Raw genomic sequence first — 19637 nt, 5'->3', positions numbered from 1 at the left:
CCAGCAAACCTAGTGAAATTCAGTGCCCAAATTAACTTGGACCTGAAACAATTCACAAGTCAAAGCAGGAGCAGTGCTACAGAGATAGATCAGTTTTGTACTTTATTTTTAAGAAAAGATCAGAATAATCTTAAGAAACTATGACATTATAGATAATTACTTATTACAGACCTGTTTGAAGAATTCACTCCTTTCAACTGTAAAAATAAAAACCCAAGAGTAGCACTTTCTTAGTTCAACGTGCTTCCAGTAAACTAATATGGATACAAATGTTTTCTCTTAAACGAGACTAAATTCTTTTTCACGTTCTGTTATTAGCTATGCTATACAGTGCACCTCAAGGAAATTTCACTTCTTAGAAGTAAAATAGCTAACTTCCAGAAACAAACCACAAATTCTCAGGAGCAGAAGTTGTGCAGCCTGGTCCCCCAGGTACTGTCCTGAGGCTTACTGTTAAAACAAGTAAACTTCAAATACAAACCTGCTCCCATTTCCAATAAATATTTAATGGAAAATCTTATGTGATGCACCACCAAGCTACAAAATAGAACTGCAAATAGTCACAATTGAATAATCAATTCAAATTCAATCAACTTAAAGATGTGTTAAAATTTTCAAATACATTAAAAAACTGATCAGTGAAACTTCTGAAAATAGTTTGCTTCTACCATCTCACATGAGACAGTTACCAAGTAACAAACCCAGACACTCAGAAACATATACCTTAACCACCTTTCTCTTAGCTGCCTATTCAGCTACACCATACACTACTACCACTGTCACCCCACCGTGCTGAAAATGAGTCTTAAGCAAACATCTGTCCTATGTGTAATGAAATAAAGAAACTTCCCTCTTGCCACATCATCAAATAACAAAAGATACAAGCTGAAACAAATTCTAGAATCCAACTCAGACATAACCTTTAAAAAAGTATTACTCACATAAGTAGAAAACCTTAGGCCTTTAAATAGTATTGAACTACATCTACATATTATTGCTCAGTGTTCTAAAACACCAGGATACCACAGGAGGTATAGCATCTATCTGCTGTGCCTCAGTTCCAGATAGTAATAAATGCATCACCATTTGCACATTTCACTGAAATTTTCGAAGTGGGGAAAGTATGCAAAAACCCAGTTGAACAAAACCAGGAAACCTTCAGACTATTTTTCATATCAGAAGAACAAAAAAAAAAAAAAAAAAAAAGTGTGCAATATTCTGCCTAAACACTGAAGAACTCAAACAACAGGGGCCAAGCTCCCCTGCAGAGGAACTTGCACAATTTCTGGTCTTCTGCCAAGCAATGCATTTTTATCCTTTATGAGAGCCTGTGACTGCACTTTTCTTCTAAAGGAAAGCAAAGTGCATAGCACAACTGACCACAATTTACAGTCTAACAGAGCAAAAGAATACTTTAATACACTAATTTTACATACAGGGTTGGGGACAGTATGGTATTGAGAAAATACGGGAAAATGGGCTTTTTGTTTGACTTTTCTTACAGATGAGAACACGTTGATGCACGTGGTTCAGGAATGAAGGTGTTTAAATGTAGTAAACATTGTTCTAAACTAGTAGTTTCCCCTGGGGTCATCCTTCTGCACTTCCTTGGAACTCAGAGTGGTTTGGATCAAACCAAGGCTGAAGTACACAATGGAGAAAGTGCAACAGTGACCTCTTGCATCCCGCTTCAATTACTCAACCACTCTTCACTGTAAGTGCAATCAGTCCTAGCATGTTAAGCACACGTGTCCAAGCACTTAACAAGAATTGCTGAGCTCACAGCCCTTTAACAAAACTCAAAGTGCATTAAAAGTCAGAGCTTCCATTAAGACTTTCTAAAAATGTCCTTATTACCCTTAGGAAGCCACAGGAGCTAGAGCTTATAGCCTTCTTCCTGTTCAATTCTGGTAACGCATCTGGTAAGAAAAATTTAAAGCTCTTCATCTTTGTCAGTACTTAGAATATCCTACCGTAACAGAAACATCAGATGTTCAGCTTAGCTTTCTTCAGGCCAGCTGCTGTTCCCTAATATGTAGGTGTCATGCATTATTAGATTTCCATTCTTGTTTATTTTGTTTCTCTTCCCAAGAATGTCACTTTACAGTATGTATGTAAACATAATTTGAGCTTTTCTGTTAATCTCTTAGAAAGAGCATAGCTATTTGTTTTCTTCATTTCTGTCCCAAATTATTTTTAGAAACTCTTCAAAGTTATATTGATCGAGCGCTACTTTTCCCCTTTGTTACTTAATCTCTGTATTACTGCTTTGAATGTTACATCTACAATGTATTCACATTTCCTCAATCTTTTCCATTCTTTATTAGGGACACTCACCTACAATACCCCAGACATCATATATATCCACTCAGAGTCACAATTAACAGTTAGTCACTGCCATATGGGGACACCTACATGTTCATGGACAGTCATAACCACTGTCTGCTCCCTACATTTGCTGCTCTCACAACAAACAACAGCATACACCAATTCCTTGAATAAACTTCTGTCTTGATTCCCTCTTCCCTTCCTGGAAACTGCTGTACAGCTGTGGTCAAGTGCAAGGACACTCAAGCTTACCTAGATGTCTCAATCCCATTTTCTCTTCTCATCAGGCAAAAAGGCTAGCAAGACAAAATGAAAACATTCTCTGGGTTGAATCTGATCCGGACTATCAGCTGCATCATGAATGAGCACATATCTTTTTTCTCATTCATATTTAAAATACTAAGGTGTATGTGCAGAGACTTATTTATCTTTTGTTCTTCATCCTAACTTTGGCAGCATCTGTTAAGGTCAAATTTTCACAGATGGAACTTCTAAGTCAAAGGGTCAAAAAAATGTACATAATTAAGCAACAAAGCTGTTCATGACCTCTACACTTGAAATTGTTTCACAGAATAGAAGTCTGTATATGGAGGCTTGTATGCATGTAAATTAGTACGGCAGCTTGGCTGGTATTGACTTCTTAGTGGTTCCTCTGGGCAGACAAAGTGGAAATGTTAAAGACTGTTACTCTTTAATGTTAGAGACACTCTTTAATGACTTAAATTTCTCTTGGAAAGACACACTTGCTTTTAATTTAATGGTTCAAGTTATTGGTGGTGTAACCAAACAGGAGCAATAGGATTACACCAGGAATTATCTTAGCACATTACAGATACAACACAATCTCGAAAAGATTTCCTTTTTTAGCAACAGTGCTCATTAAATGCTCATTAAATTTATTTACATTTAAATCCAAAAAGGTACAGGAGAATCCCCTGACAGCTTAATGCATTACTATGATTGATAGGCTAATACCTCATGATAGTTAATAGTATAAAAATCTCCAAAAGTTTTCTTATTTTACACATTTAACTAATTACAACCCTGATATATATGTCCCTCTTCTTGTAAGTAATTACTCAACAAAGGAATACATCATCTGGTTTATTGTGGTGGAAATTTAATGGATTCTATAAATAATGAACTGTATTATTAAAAAAAAAAACAGACTATATTCAGAACTATGGCAAATGGAAGCAGAATTGCATTTTTAAATGGATTTCATAGATTAATGTTATTCTGTTACAAAAGACAAAATACTAGTGCAATTTTATCAATATTGATGCAAGTTTGTAGATGTTTAGAATCAAGATGTCCTTACTCACAAGAAACAATATAGAACACTATCTTCATGGTGCTACCTAGAGAAACAGATGAAATTCAATGAAAGATTTTGAAATGCAACTCACAATAGCAACAAACAGGAATTCAGGTTTAAAAACAAAAATAATTTAAAAATACTAATAGTAAATTAACAAGTTAAACGTATCTGGCAGTATACTGTATACAACTCCTCTATCTGGGAAAATCCCACAAAGCATGCCAACACATTGTTCTGTCTACCTAGGAATATCAATGATAAATTTCTGTACTGAGAAAAATTAGCAAATTAGAACAATATAAAAGGGAGAGTATGAAGTAAGACCAGAATAGAATATCTCAAATTATTCTTATTTAGTTCTCTTAATCTAGATTTTTGAAAAATCAATGAAAGATAAAATTTCAAAATTTCCGTGAAAAATAAGATTTTCCCAAAGCAGTGATACCATAAGATACTGCTTCACTTCTTTTAGAGACAGAAAGGAATATTTTGTAATAACACTCAGAATCACCTGCCAAAAACTGAGCTGTTAGCTTATCTGTAGTGAATTGTTTTCAAGAGACACCATATCCATGAGTCTAACCATAATGACGACGAAAAAGTAAATATAATAATCTTGTCCACCAATTATTTTGCTTCAAAGTTCTTGCTCACTAGAACTGAGTAAAAACTTCAAATGAAAAAGGCTGTTGTCTCATTGCTGTTCAACTGGACCAAAACACCACCTCCTAAAATATTATTTGCACTCTTTAAAGTTTTAACATGATCAAGCACCAGTGCTACAAGGTGTACTTCATCTTTCTCACAAATCATTATTAACATTTCCATAAGCTATAGCCATGTTCTGTACGAATTGTATACCTCACTGAATTGGAATGAAAATTTCTATTAGGAGCTAAATCTCTCCCTTAGATTTGCTGAGAGAGGAGGGGAAAAAAAAGCCCCACAGGCAAACAGCTTGGTTATATTGTTTGCAACTACTGACTTAAATGGCAGACCACCTTCTCTTTCACAGACCTAGAAAAGAATCCATAAATCCTGATGCTCACTCTTCACTGCCCTCTCAGAAATACCTCTGTGACCTGCTAGTACATTATGAGCTGCACAGTCCTTCAAATGAGAGCCTTACAGGGGCAAAATGAACCAATGTAATACACACTGCTCAAGTTTTGTACTGTGGCTTTCAGAGACTCAGTTTGAAAACTGTTGACTTGTAGATAAATTAAACTTAATAACCATGCACTGTAGGTTACCAAGACTTTGTTCTTGGTAAAGCCTGCCAAGCAATTATTTATTTCAGAAATTGCGTATTTCAGGGTGCTGCTCATTAGATACAGGATTTTACAAACTACAAAGCCACTAGCTAAAATTTCACTCTACTGATTTAGATGAAAACTCCAAACTGAAGGATACTTGATGGGGTATGTTGTGAGAACAGTATAATTAGAAATTCAGCACTCATTCTGCAGTAATTGGAAAATTTGGTAGAGTATCAACAAGTTGCATTAACTGCAGAAGTAGCCCTTTGCCTCCCTTCCCCATGGCTGTCCCGTGCTGCGAACAAAGAGTCTGTAAGAAGTTTTTCCAGCTGCTGTCTATAGATAACGAGACTTTTGATTTTCTAAACTTGCCAAGCTAATACATTTCCACCAACAGAAAATCGACTGTATTTTTTTCTTTAATTCAGTGGAAATGATTTCATGAAAGTTACTGGCAACTACGTAAACTCATCAAGCAATTTATACAAAATTGTTACATGGACTTGCACAAAACCTGGCAGCTCTTCTACCTTCAAATTGTCTGTAACTATGAAAAGCTGATTTTTTGTCTTAAAAACATCAGTCAAAAATATAAGAGCAAACACAAAATAGGAGCCTCTGTCTTGACAGAAATAACAGGTTTCATGAAAACCTTCAAAGTAAGTATATTGCCATAAAGGTTATAGCATTTTCAGTAAGATTACTGATTGTTCCTATGTATAGGCTGTACTTGGCAAAAACCAGAAGGTTTATATTTTGCATACATATGGATCCACATATGCGAATGTTGCGTGTCTTATTCTAAAAGCAAGTTACATTTAGTATTCTGGATCAGTTAAGGAAATCTTCTGGAGAAAGAGAATTGTTTTTACCAAATCTGCTGTTCCTAAAAAGAAGTTTCCTAAGATGCATTAGAGACTCGACTATATTCTGAAACTGGTTCAATTCTTATGTGTTAATGCACCAGTATTACAGAGTAATACAAACTGAAAGGGATTGCAAGAGGTCATCTTGTCCAACTGCCTCCTCAAAAGAAGGTCATAACTGAAATTAGATAGCTTGGGGCTTTGTTCACTCAGGGCTTAAAAAACTCCAATAGTCTATTTAATCCTTAGTAATTAATTTTGCTGTTTTATTCTAGCACTTCTAAAATTGCAAAAGTAGTTGTATTAACAGCTTTAACAATAACTTGTAAAGAACACACATGAAGAGTTCTGTAACATCAAGAAGGCAAAATTTATTGAGGGGAAACATTCACCTCAATAGCAAAATAAGAGATGTTTTAAAAGATACTGCTATTTTACTAGTCTTCATAAGTCAGTGGGTAAGACAGCCTCTCTCAATAAACATATCTGTTATAAACTTATACATATTGAGAAGCTTTGTACTTCTGCAACCATATCAATGATGAAGTAAAAGCGTGACAAATTATGTAAAAAGCTCAGTAAAAGCATCCATCTGCAGAAAAGAGAAAAATTTGATCCTAACTCACAGAGGTTATCTCATAAACTTGGAATGAAGTCTGCTCAAAAGAACAAGGTTTAGAGAAGACATCAGTTATATTGACAAGTCTAATGTTTATTTAACAACCCCTACATGCACACAACTTTAGAACAAAGTCAACAAAAATCCAGCAACTGTACCAAGATCAAAAACAACATGTTGAAGAAGCTTCAAGGTTTCCCATGCAAGGAGAAGTATGTGATGAAGCTTTTCAACAGATCCATTTTTTGTCACAATGAAAATAGAAAAAAATAAACAAACAAACCTCCCAAAACAACCTCTCAAAAGATTTCTGCTATGCTATATTACACATGAAAGGAAACCTCCAAAGTTTACATTTTAATAACAACAAAACTATCCCCTAACTTTAAATTAAAAAATATTTGAAAATAGACAGTAACAAGTTAAAAGTTTAGGGCTTTTAAAAATGCATCTATTTTGTAAAAAAGAAAGCACATAGGAGCACAACATTCTTCTTCTATGGATTTCAAAACATGGAAATAGCTCAGTGATATTCACCCACACTGTTCTATTTTCAACTGTCACAGCATTAAAGAAGAAAAAATCTCAAAGACAATAAACAGAACAGGATTGTTTGAAACTGTATCCCTAAACTAAGAGAAACTTAATCAGTAGTTTTCTTTTCTTTTCTACTGTTACCCTTCTGCCAGCTTCAGTTCCTTTGTCAGCTCACAGCAGAATCAGACAAGCACAAGTAACGGTTAGATAGGCTGGAAGCATGCCATGAAACATGGGGACTGGGAGGCAGGTCCTTCCTTTATATCTGGCAGCAATTATCTGCTAGATTGGCTAAGTGTACTCATAAGCCATATCCTTGGTTTGATTTCCTGCAATGTTAAACTCATTTTTCCAAAGTAAGTTCTGTTCTCTCTTTCCATTAAAGATTTAGAGACACTCCATTACTATTCCTTTTCACATAATACATGTGGACACAGAGGTGACATCTGTCAAAGTCATATAGTTTTAAAAAAACCCTTTGCTACAAATATTTATGTTGATTGATAAAATTTTTAACATAAACCTCAGAACATTTGCCTTTTGTGACTGTTTTTAGATCCCTTTTTCAGTTAAGGTTTTAAAGTAGCCATTCAGATGTGTAAGACATCATTTTAGAGGTTCTATATACAAGTACTGGTGTTTGGTTCACAGTGGGAAATTCTATCTTGAATTTAAATTAAAACCACCAACATCTGCCACTTTTTCAGATCAACCACCACAAAATAATAGCATATTGCAAACATTCAAATATTCACATAATGAAAATAAAAGCTGCAAAAGGAGACACTCTACCAATGTGAAACCCTATAAAGGTCCTGTATAAGAAATTTCAGCCTACAGCATTTTGTTTTCCTCACCCCTTTCACTATAGCCACAACATTGTCAGTAGCATAGCTGCTACATTTTTCATCTTTCAATACTAATATATTGCCATTTCATAAATATAATTTCACATGCTACCAAAAAACCTCACATCTCTATTACCCCTCTATCAACAAACTAGGAGACGCAGACATTATGCATTTTTTAAATTGAATTGCATTATTACATTTATAGCAGGACATGTTGAAGCACTAAAACCTGAGTTACAAATAGCCTAATTTGACAAGGGGAGTAAAAAAGGGGTACTTTTTGGGACCAACAGACAGTCACATAGTAAATCAATGAACAGTAAGTTATTAAAAAGACACTAAGGATAAAAAGCAGTTAGTCTGATGTGCAATCAAAACACATAACTATAACACAGAACGCAAAATTCCATATCAAGAAAAAAACCAAGCAGGATATAGATATATTGAATTACATTGATTATAAAAAAAATCTAGTCATGCTAAACAAAATACTCATGTATTACAGCAATGCTACTTCAAAAAGATGCTATGCTTGACTCACAGGGCTTTAAACAGCATTTCTGAGACCAATACTACATTGAATTTATTTCTTTATACAATGGAAAATCAGAAAAGATGCAGAGAGTACCAACTCCCCAACTGACAGACAACAAAACCTTTCTTCTTCCTTGTCTTTTAAATTACATGAGAAATGTATAGGCTGATCCATTTTCTTAGGTATCTGCAAACCAGCCAACACAGTGATGCAAGGAAAGGGCAAATGAGTGAAACACTAATTCAAAGATACGAATTTAAGAGATTCCAATCCCTGCCTCACAGTCAAGGCAGGATCTCCCTGACAGAATACCCAAGTGGTGAAAAAAAAGCAGCTACTTACACCCTCCACTATCAACTTGCACAAGTCAGTAGTCCTGTTCCTACAACAAACACAGCTGAAAAATAATTAATCATCTGGAGTTTTCTCAGGCACTGTGCAAGGCGTTGTCCCATAATGCAGCGAATTGCAGCCAAATGTCTGATTTGTGGGGCATTTGCCTTTGAAAGTGATAGACTTGTGTTGAATCCACATGCACTGTAATTTAAAATACAGCTGTATTATGCACAATGTGTCTTTATGATTCTCCCCCAAAACAAAAGGCAGCCACACACCACACACCCCATTTTCAAGCTCTTTCAGTAGTTATTGCTCAAGGATGGTAAAGGCAATAGTATCCCAGAGCATGTTCTCCAACTCCTATACTACAGTCTGAGAATTAATGATGAATGTGTTTGGGGACTCTGTCTATATATCACAAAATCAATATAACACAGATAAAAGGTGTAGAGATCACACTGTCTTGACTCAGGTAAGTCAGAAGAAGAATTTTCTATCACCAGTGTGTGGCATGCACTTGGCCACACATTGGTGATAGCAGCACATTTTGGACAGAAACAAAATTTTCTCCAGCAAAAATAGTTCTGCTTGTCATAAAATGAACTGAGAATAGATGGGGACTGCAGCAAAAGAGAGGAGAGTGCCAAAACAAAGCACCTCAAAGAGATGTGTAAATAAATACAATCCATGTTTCTTCAGCTATTGAAGAACTACAGCATTTTATCCAGAAAATGGAAATAAATTCAATTCCCGTTTCTGCACAAATGCATTCCTAGTTGCATCTCTCTCTTCCCATGAGAATACCATGGCTTTACACACTCTGGAGTGGGAGATCTAGCCTCTTTTCTCAGCTGGACCTATTCTACTTTGTACAGCACCTGGACACTCCCGATAGGAGAACTCAAGAAGCTGCTGGTCTATGTGCCCTGCAGATGCACAATCACCACACACACAGATAAAAAAGAACAAGAATGTAACACTTAATGTCAGTCTTTCTTCCATTCCTACTCTCTTCATGACAATATCATGTTTTTACATAAAGTACAAAGGGACTGAAAAAACGGAATTGAGGGAAATTCAGATAAAAAATTATTTCAAGTTCATTGGAAGGTCACTTATCTAAGAAGTGAAAAAAAGCTTCACTGCACTTTGTATCTGAAACTGGGAAGAAAACAGATCACAGCTTGAACTTTTTTCCACATTCCCAAATCTTTCGCCTCAGTAGTCATTGCAGACTGAAACTTTTTCATTGTGTACTCTCTGTATCCAACACAGTCTCTGTATCTCCTGCCTGCCATTTTACCACAGAGCATCAGTGATAATGGCTCTGTAACATTACCCACAAGCTGTTTCTAATGTAAACTGGCAGACACAAGGACGATTTTGCTATATATTTCGAGAGAGCTGAAAATAATACATTACCTTATTAAGAGAGTTTTTTTTCTGCATCATAACCAGTATTTTCTGGGGCTAACAAAGAATACAATAAAGCAAGAAAATAAACAAATACTGATAAGGTCATCAGTCTGTTTTGCTGTCTCACTGAAAATAATTAAACCACTTTTCATTATACTTCCTCCTTCAGGGTTTCATATAATTTAAATAAGATTTTTTCCCCTTTCAATTATTCAACAGAAAACAAGCATTTGTAAAAGTCACTTAATTGCAATTCTTGGCAGCCAGCTTAAACAAGTCAATATAGATATTTGCAAATCCTTTTGTTTTTATGCTCTATGTTTTCCAGACTACACCTAAAGAGAAAAGACAAAAGTCTAGACATTTAATATTTTGTGTATTGCACTTTCTGATTTGTCAACAGTATTAATAAGATCAATTCGTATTGTTAAACATTCAATTTATTCCCTCATTACAGTGACACACATCAGAGCAAACTAAAAATTATTTCTACAAAAATATTAATGGAGATGAGGTGACACATATGTTTGTATGTTCACAGTCTTCATATTGGCATAGTGAGCTATTGATGAATTTGTAGTGAGCCTTCAATGATTTTTCAGTGTTGCCTCAGAAACAGAAACAATTTACTTCCCTATTGCTCACCTAGGTATCAGAGCTCTTCCAGTACAGGTTCAAGTTTCTATTATAAACTGTTTCTTCAACTTGAGGGAAAAAGGAAAAAGCTAAAGTTTCGTTGGTTTTTTTTTTCCCTTTAGACTAAGGAAGGAAGAGCCTTGACTCAAAGGTTCTTTCATGAAAAGAAAAAAAAAAATATCCCTACAAAGCATAATCCTCTTCACTAGTTTGCTCTATTGGTGACCTTTAGAGAGATCTACCAAAACTGAAGAGAAACTTAATTAGCAGAAAGGGCAGCTGAGAGAACAGGTAGCATGAAAAAAAAAGCTTCTAGTCTTTATCGTACGGGATGAGAATTTTTGAAAGAGGGATGAAATACTAAGACTGGTTCATAAATGTTGGATACTGGAACTCAGCACTCTGAGTTAGCTAAAGATAGAATTAGCTGAGAGAGACAAGAATTAGCCGAGAGAGACATCCTATTCTGAAACCAATGTTTTGCCTAAGAGGAATGATGTTCCAGTTAAAGGAAAAAAACATCTCATCAAGTACACAAGAAAGAGACTTGTTCTTGAAGTTTCTACATAAAATCGTTACTGCTTCAACAGTCACAAAGTATGGTTCTAGAAGCTGTCTTAGTAACTTCAATAGCAAAAAATATTTCTCTCTCCTTGATTTTTAAAATGTTATGGGTAATTCAGACAGATTAGTCATGTGACTGTGACCTGCTATGAACTATCACCCTCTACAATATATAACGTGTAGTAAAGAGTATAACCAAAGAGTCCTCTCTGAAAAGCATCACTGCAGTTGCAGAATACCAATATGAAATACCAGAAGAAAAAAAGTCTAAATCCTGAAAATTTCTTGCGTTCAAACCTATTTACAGCTGAAGAAAAGACCATGACTCATATCTAGACGTAACATCTGTAAAAAGCCTAACATTAAACAAGGCTCAAACAATTCTACGCAAACAGAAAAAAACTTATCAAGTGCTCATGGAAAACTCCACTTCTGTGTATTCCATCTCCATGTCTATTCTGTCACTATAAGCCTCTTGAGAGGCTCAGTGTTGCAATGTTGTTTCATATTTGAACCACCATTATGAAACTTTTTCACTATACCAGAGTGGTATAATACCATGGATGTCTTTAAATCTCTGTCTTTACCTTCACTCAAAAAAACCACCCTTTGTTACTTTTATATCAAATTTGAATGCAACTTACTGCAGACATTTTAGAAACCACCACTCAAACCTCAGACAACCCTTCCTCATTCACCTCCTACCTTTTTTTGGAAGAGGGTGGAAGGAGAAAGATATTTTTCTAAATAGCCTTAAAGAATGTGCTTCCCTAAATCCAACATGCAGCTTGAGGTAGTGAAGAATCATTGTCCAAGGTCCTCAACACAGCAATACCACACTTAAAACCCCAAGATGTTAAAATCTAATTTTATTTTGCCATTGGTCTGGAGTATAATTCTGAAAAATAAGAGTTACCACACAAAAAGGCTCTGACCCTGAAGTTAACACTGCTGTGAAGAAGCTTTAAAAGTCGTTTAGAACTCTCTGAGAGCGCAAACACATCCAAATTACCAAAAAGGTACAGGAGGACTGGGCTGCACCTGCTGGGATGCACTACAATCCCATAATTTTATGTGCCCATCATATACTTACATGCTACAGTTTGCACAGGTGAGCCAACTTAGGCACACACAGAACAGTAACCACAGGAGAACTTCGTATCCAGCTTGCCATGGTGAGCTACAGACAGTGCTCAGCTGTCTGGACAACGGATGGACGGCTTCAACTGTGATTCCATCAGGAGTGAAACCACATTGAGTCCACTAATATTAAACCCAAGTGTAACCCACAAGGCAAATTTGCATCAAAAACCCATCCTTGACAGTAATTCAAACTAAAAGCCACACCAAAAACACTGAAGGAACTACTTTTTCTCATTAGTACAGTTATTTTTTTTAATTTTGTCTCTACAAAAAACATTTTACTCTGAGACAATAATCCTCTAACATCCTTGCTAACAATTTAGGTGAAGTGGAAGAAAAAGAAATACAGAGGATGGGACCATTTGCACTTCTGTTGCTTCCATGGGCATGCCACCTGTTGTTACAAATTAACAGGAACATAATACACCAGTGAAGTCAGCAAAGCAGCATAATGTGAATAACGCAGTCTAATATAGGACACTGAAGAAAAAAAAAGTAGAAAGAAAAATTAACAACCAAACAAAAAAAAACCCCAAAAACAAAACCAAACCAAACAACCAAGCCACCAAAACCCCATAGTTTTTTAGGCAATCAGAAAAAACTCAAAGCCTCACAACATGTCAGTGAAAGAGCCTAGGAAGAACTGTAGCCGAGCATCATCACTCTGTTCCTACAAGACAAAGACCCTGGACATTTTAGGGTTAAGGAGAGAGACTGCACAGCCTCATGCAGAATTATCCTCTGGGAAAAGAGAAACAGGAATAGAAACACGACCTTAAGGCGAGGTTCTTACACACTCCAGCAGATTTATGGTTTTACAGTAGTGTATTACAGTGTCTACCTGCAGAAGAGTTAAAGTCTTATTTACAAAAATAAATCAAATAAACAAACAGAAAAACCCAACCTTCCTCCCTAGACCCCCTACACACACATAATACAGAGGAATTGCATACATGAAAAAGAACAGTGGGAAATAAATGGACCCCCCTCTATGCCTTACCATAGAACACTGAGTCACACAGGCTTGAAATCCTAATATTGTGAAAACCTGTAAGAAATACTCTTCTGTATTTTTTATAAGCCTCTAAATCACCACTGAATCAATCATCAGCATTTGTTTGCTTATTTAAAATACAGTGAAACCTTCTGACAGCTACAAAAGACTGTGCAGCACTATTAGACCAGCTGGAAACTCATAACAGGGCTCCTGAAACTACCCAGTTACTTTTGTGAGGAAAACAGCATGGCATAATTTTTTAAACGAATTCATCACTTCTACAAATTTATTGATTTTTCAGCAGAAATACTTACTGTCCCTCACTTGATGTACCCAAACAAACTCCTGTATTGCGCTCTCTGGGACCAAACACTCAGTAGAACAAGATTTTTAGCTCAGCATTACAAAGTGTACCCTCCCTACAAATAAATTTTCTTCAGAGCTGCGTTTCGAAGAACCAGGGGCAAGTTCTAATAACTCACATGTGTTTGTGACTTTCACACGTTGCGCTGCATGTTCAGAAAACATCACCCTGAGATGAGAAGAACATTCCCACCCCATGATGTGCACACATCCTTACTCCTCACCATGTAGTTCCCGCCCAGCACGCCAAGGGCCGGGCCGCCTGCACCACCTACTGGTCCCTTACAGCATTGGTTCATCGCCCCGGATGGATGCATGCATGGATGCATGCACTCTTAACTGTGTACTTCTTCCCCAAATTCTGAAATCTTCAGTTAAATATGAAGGGAAGTTCTTCTCCAATATTCAAATTACTACCATTTTATATTTCCTCTGAATAAAATCCACACACTTTATTGGATAATTAAATCTAAATAAGATTATGATTGAAAGCTGTGTTTCACACAATTAGCCACATATAGAGCCAGTAAAGTTATTTCTTTAAGCTCGAAAATATTTGGAACAACCTGTTACCAAAAAGCTACCAAATTACTACCCCAGACACTTGAGAGGAAATTACAGGAACAAAAGCATTTAAGTAGGTGAGGAGAGAAATGCACAGCCAGGTAAAATATAAAAAACCCTCGAGCTCTTTCCAAGGAAGTTACAGAAAAACGCACATGAAGTTGCTATGCAGCAATGATGTTCACCTGTGTAATGGGATGCTTTCAATACAAATCTCTCAAGTTATACCAGCAGGAAAGTTGGTAAAATATGCTGCAGGAATAACAATAAATATCACTAAACCATTCCACACTGAACAATTAGGGACTACTATGAAACTCTGGAGTTCCCAGAACTGTGAAAAATAGGTTCTGCTGTTGTCTAGAAACCAAAAAAGAATAAATTAACTTTGGTTGTATAAAAAGCATTTATGTTTTTCCATTGCACAGACAGCCTTGAAAAAATAAAAGAAAAATAAATAGGGCTGTGACAAGTGGTTACACAGCAGCTCAACTGAGTAGGCTCAGTAACCTTCATCATACATATTTTTCTGTCCTGATTTCCATGTACTTCCTACACAATGCATTACACAAGCTATCTAATCATTTAGTCACAAGTTTTATTCTCAAGGCCCCAATTAAACCTCTTCCTTCTTAATAATGTTTTTCTTGTCCTGCCTAAAATGGATCTCTTTGCAGCAACCTTTCTATTTTATGGAACATTGCTAACCAGGCCTGTCCAAACTGTCCTCTTTGCCAGATTAAAAAAAAAAAATTAAAATAAATATATAAATAAAATAAGAAGAGAAAGAACCAGGTTCTTCAGACTTTCCTCCTTGGTCGTATCTTCTTTATATCTTTCTTCATTCCCTTCCTCTGAACTTTCCCCCAGCTAGTCCCAGTCTTGCAAAAATAGAACTAGTTCTTCAGTGTAATGGCATCACTAATTGATACCTTCTCATCCATTAAGCTGACAGTTCTATAAAATTGCACCTTAATCAGTCACATACCACTACAGGTTTTTCCTACATAGATGCTGTTTTATTATATTTGACCTTGAATCACACCCAAATGCAGGCTGTTTCTTCCATTTGTTGAGACTGTGTTCTGTGCTCCACTCTCCTGCCAGTTTAGCACTGTCTGCAAATTTTAACACTGTATATTTTAATCCTTCATTGGAATTACTAATAGAAAACTGAACATGAGATACAGAATGAAGCCTTGCAGAATCCCATTTAACAACACCAGTTTGACACTGAACCATCACAGTAGAGAAACTCCTGAGAAGGGAAGCTCTTCACACCTCATTAGTAATTAAGTACAGCTCATAAACTGATGTACATTAAATAAGTTTTCTCTAGTTGCTTTTGAGAACATTCACATAAAATGTCAAAAGATTTATTGTCTCCAAGATCTAGTCTTCTATTTGCACAAGTTCTGTTACAGTGTTCTAAAGGAAATCAAATACATCTGCATTTGTTACTTTTGTTACTGTGCCTGCGAACTGCTTTTTGCAGTTGCTTAGATTGTAAAGAGTTTGCTTATACTAATTAAGAAAAATTTATCTGATGCTGACAGCATTAGATGTTATCTTAGATCAATTTTATATGTGCATGGACCACAAGAATGAAGATATAATAAATACTAAATAAATGTGATGCCGTCTTGAAACTAACCACTCATGAGAAAGACTGCACTAAAATCCATCTGTTAACCTCCATTTTTTAACAATAAAATGTTTACTGCAACACTGCCCAAAGCCAGGAAATGAACATTGAAACAGACCTGCCAATTTCAACTGCACTGAAGCAGCAGCATGCATCACATGCACACTCAGTGTATCATTGTATCAGTGTATCAAGTTAAAAGAATACTTTGTAAATTGCAAATTTAATAAACAAAAAGGACAAAAGAAAATCTCCTTAAACCATTTCCCCTCACTCCCCCCAAAAATGTGGTCAAGGACCATCAAAATAAAACCCAGCACCATATACACAATTTCAGAAAGTTGTTTCTATTTTAATATACTGTATCTCATAGAGAGAACAATTTTAAAATTCTGACAGTACATAAAATATGAATTCTGAGTAGACTAAAATGGGAGATAATATTGGACCAATGTCAATTGGACCTTTCACTTTAAGCATGATAATGCCACATTTTACTAAAAATGAGTAGTTTCAAATGTGTTTTATTTATTTAACATAGCATAGATGAGCTAAAGCAGACTGAAACAATGGAAAATTATTCAATATGACAGATCTACAAAGAAATCTGCCATTTGGTAAACCAGCTGGTCTTAATTAGAGATTCATTTCTGAAGGGAGGACACAAAATCTTCAGTAATCCATCCTGTTAAATCAACATGCTCACTAGTTACAAAAAGACATAACAAGTGGAAGATCCTTTTCCCTCTTCACAAGGAATAAGAACACATTTTCTTACCGTTTCTAAATCAATTTCACGTTTGAGAGAGGCAGCACCTTGTTTCAAGAGTGGAGCTGGGAAGTTACTCAGAGAGCCACCTTCTCAAGAGCTGACAGAAATCATGAAGTTTTCCTCTCTAAGATTCTGATCCACAGCTGGACCTACCTTGCAGGGCCTTCCCAGGCTTTGCAAGTAACACAGCTGATCACCCATGACTAAAACCAGAGAATTACAGGATCCCTGCAGCAGCGTAAGGCACGTAGTGTCCAGTCTTCTTGTGCCCCAAAGAACTGAGAACTTATTGTGCCACCACAACACTTAGTTCTCCCACTTGCACAGGTCAGAAATAATATCCTCCCGTAGCTTCAAATAGAAGCTTAGGAACCATTAGATTAAAACATCCAAAACACAACATTTTAAGGTTAAGAGTGCTTTTATGTGAATGCAACTGACTAAGAAATATTGCTGCCAAAATATTATGCAATTTAATGCCAATTTCTACTTTACTGTAAAAAAAAAAAAAAGAAAAAAAAGTATTTTTCTGAAAAGACTCCAGCATCTCAGCACACAGTAAGGAAAGGCAATGTGGTAAAACCATCACACTCCCTGCCTTATTACCTGACTTTCCAGCTTAGCAACTCAGACATCACCACTTCAGAAGATTTGCCCCCTGCTGCTGAAAGGCAGCAGGGTCTTGTCTCACACAAAATGCTTACTCTGGGCCAAGCATCCTATCACTGAGGTGGTGCACTCTTGTAATACAAGTCACTTTGCTGAACACAGCGAACACTAAGGAGTTGGGATTAAAAGGGGGCAACTCCCTGTCAGATAAGAGCTGGCCACACTGATAGAAGGAGGAGGCCCTCCCTGCTCCAGAAGTGGTGAATTATGAGATTGGCTCGGAGGTAACACTAAAATTCAGTTGCTGCAGGCTGGCACAGCTGCTGATGCTGTGGCTGGATTGCTGGAAGTCAGTCCCATCCCAGCTGCTAAACATGAAATTTGTGGCAGGTGCACTAAGAGACCATACAGTGCTTAACATCAAAGCCCTCCAGTGCAGGAAGAGCACTACATTTGAACAATCTTTAGCAGAGTTCTGGGAAAAGCTTAGCTATTGTTTTACTTTAGAAGTCCTAGCCCATATTAGTGGACAAAAATAAAGTCACTGTGCTAGGCTAAGATGAAGAGTATATCCAAGTCAATAACACAGTGATCAGTGGCAAGACATATTGTAATGTCTCCCAAAAGAAAAAATTTTAATTGCAGGGTCGAATGACTTTGGAAAAAATCAGTCCAGGACAGAAATTTCCTCAGCTAATACACAGAGGTGCTGAATTTCCCCTGCATGCCTCTGCAGCTTATGAGGGAACACTGCTGTTTCACATCCAGGATCTAAACCTGTCCACAAACATCAGTGGAAAGCACTGACCAGCATTCTAGGTAACTGTACTAATCGACCTGCAACCTTTATCTCCTGAAACATGAGTGGTATGTATCTAAACACAATAACGAAATTAATATTTTATATTTTTTAAATCCACCAGCAACCATGGGAGTTCTAATACAGATAAAACACTGGCTGGGTTCAATTGAAGCCATGCCATCATAAAAGTCAAAGTGAATCTAATCAACATGATGCTGGAATTGGGGAAGCAGCTGGTTCATCTACATTAGGACTCCCAGTGCTGCCAACACCAATCACTATTAGGTCATCATGGTAATCTCTTTGCCAATCCAGGGAGAACCATGATTTCGATGTTGCAACATTGCTAACAGAAGCAAGACAATCTGAATGAAGTAGTCAAAGCCTTTTTTTTAATGAAAATTCTTTTTAAAGGCACAGTGTTGATCTCATACAATGGTGAGTTAGAGAATGCATTTTAATATCTCCATAGGAAACTGCCTATGTAGTTGTGGTACACAATGGTATGTCTGTGCTTTTAACCTGCTAAAGCATTTTATAATGGGTCGAAGCGCAACTATCAACTTCTCTTAATGACAAATACATATCCAGTGAAGCACAGATATCCATAATGTAAGATGTGCTCTGTTATCATGTCTTCACTGCGAGTACCACAGGCTGGACAGGACACATGCTCATTTCAACTTCTGATCATAGAATCTTTAAGGCTGGAAAAGATCTCTAAGATCGTCCGAGTCCAACCACTAAAACAACTGTGCCAAAAACGCTCAACAATTCTTCATCTCTATTTGCAAATATAATTTTTTCAGATGCATTTTTCAAACAAGACTTTTATCTTTTCAGCGTAAAATTATACACGTGCTTCGGCAAGAAAAGCCCTGTGTATGCTGCAGCAGAGTGCATGGGCAGAGCTGTCCCAGAACAGGAACACGGCACAGGGAGCCGGCAGCTGCGGAGCCGTCCCGGGCGACAACGCCGGCAGTCCCAGCCCACCCCGCCGGCAGGGGCACAGCTGCCAGCTTGGCTCCACCTCGGGAAGGGGAGGAGCAGGGCAGGGCAGGGCAGGGGAGGGGAGGGGAGGGTTGTGCCCCCAGCCCAAGGGCCGCCCTGGGGCCCCGCTACGCTCAGCTCCGCCTCCCCCGGCTACCGCGAGGGGCGGGCTCTCCTCCTGCTTACCCGCCGGTGCTCCTGGGCGCTGGGCGGCGGCGCTGCCCCGCGACCTCGAGGGTCTCGCCTGCCCCGTCCCCCGCCTCCTCGGTGCCCGTAGGCGCCGCCTCTTCCCCGGCCCCCGCCTCCTCCGCGCCCGTGGCCGTCCCCGCCGCTCCCTTCCGTCGCAGCATTGGGCACGCCGCCGGGCCGCCGCCGGCCGTGCCGGGCCCCTTCCCTGCGGGGCCGGCTGCCGTCCCGCTCCGCCTGCATGGCCGGGCTCCCTTCCCGCGGGCCGCCGGGGCCGCGCCGGTCCCGCCCACTG

The 19637-nt window shown here is 37.7% G+C and overlaps 2 protein-coding genes across 2 annotated transcripts in view; one reads left to right on the top strand and one right to left on the bottom strand.

The window, feature by feature from the left end:
* Positions 1–19608, bottom strand: part of AVEN (apoptosis and caspase activation inhibitor) — a 90626-nt gene extending 71018 nt beyond the window's left edge. Inside the window, exon 1 of the mRNA XM_042047589.1 lies at positions 19343–19608. Within this exon, the coding sequence (XP_041903523.1) occupies positions 19343–19585 (243 nt within the window). The 5' untranslated portion in view covers positions 19586–19608. The remainder of the gene's footprint in view (positions 1–19342) is intronic.
* CHRM5 (cholinergic receptor muscarinic 5) overlaps positions 1–19637 on the top strand; it is a 49556-nt gene that overhangs the window by 19800 nt on the left and 10119 nt on the right. The window lies entirely within an intron of this gene.

The sequence above is a fragment of the Corvus kubaryi genome, unplaced genomic scaffold (assembly GCF_017639235.1).
Source record: "Corvus kubaryi isolate FWS band 111438036 unplaced genomic scaffold, C.kubaryi_AGA036_p1.0 66, whole genome shotgun sequence".
Classification (NCBI taxonomy): Eukaryota; Metazoa; Chordata; class Aves; order Passeriformes; family Corvidae; genus Corvus; species Corvus kubaryi.
This window is presented reverse-complemented; position numbering and strand designations above follow the sequence as displayed.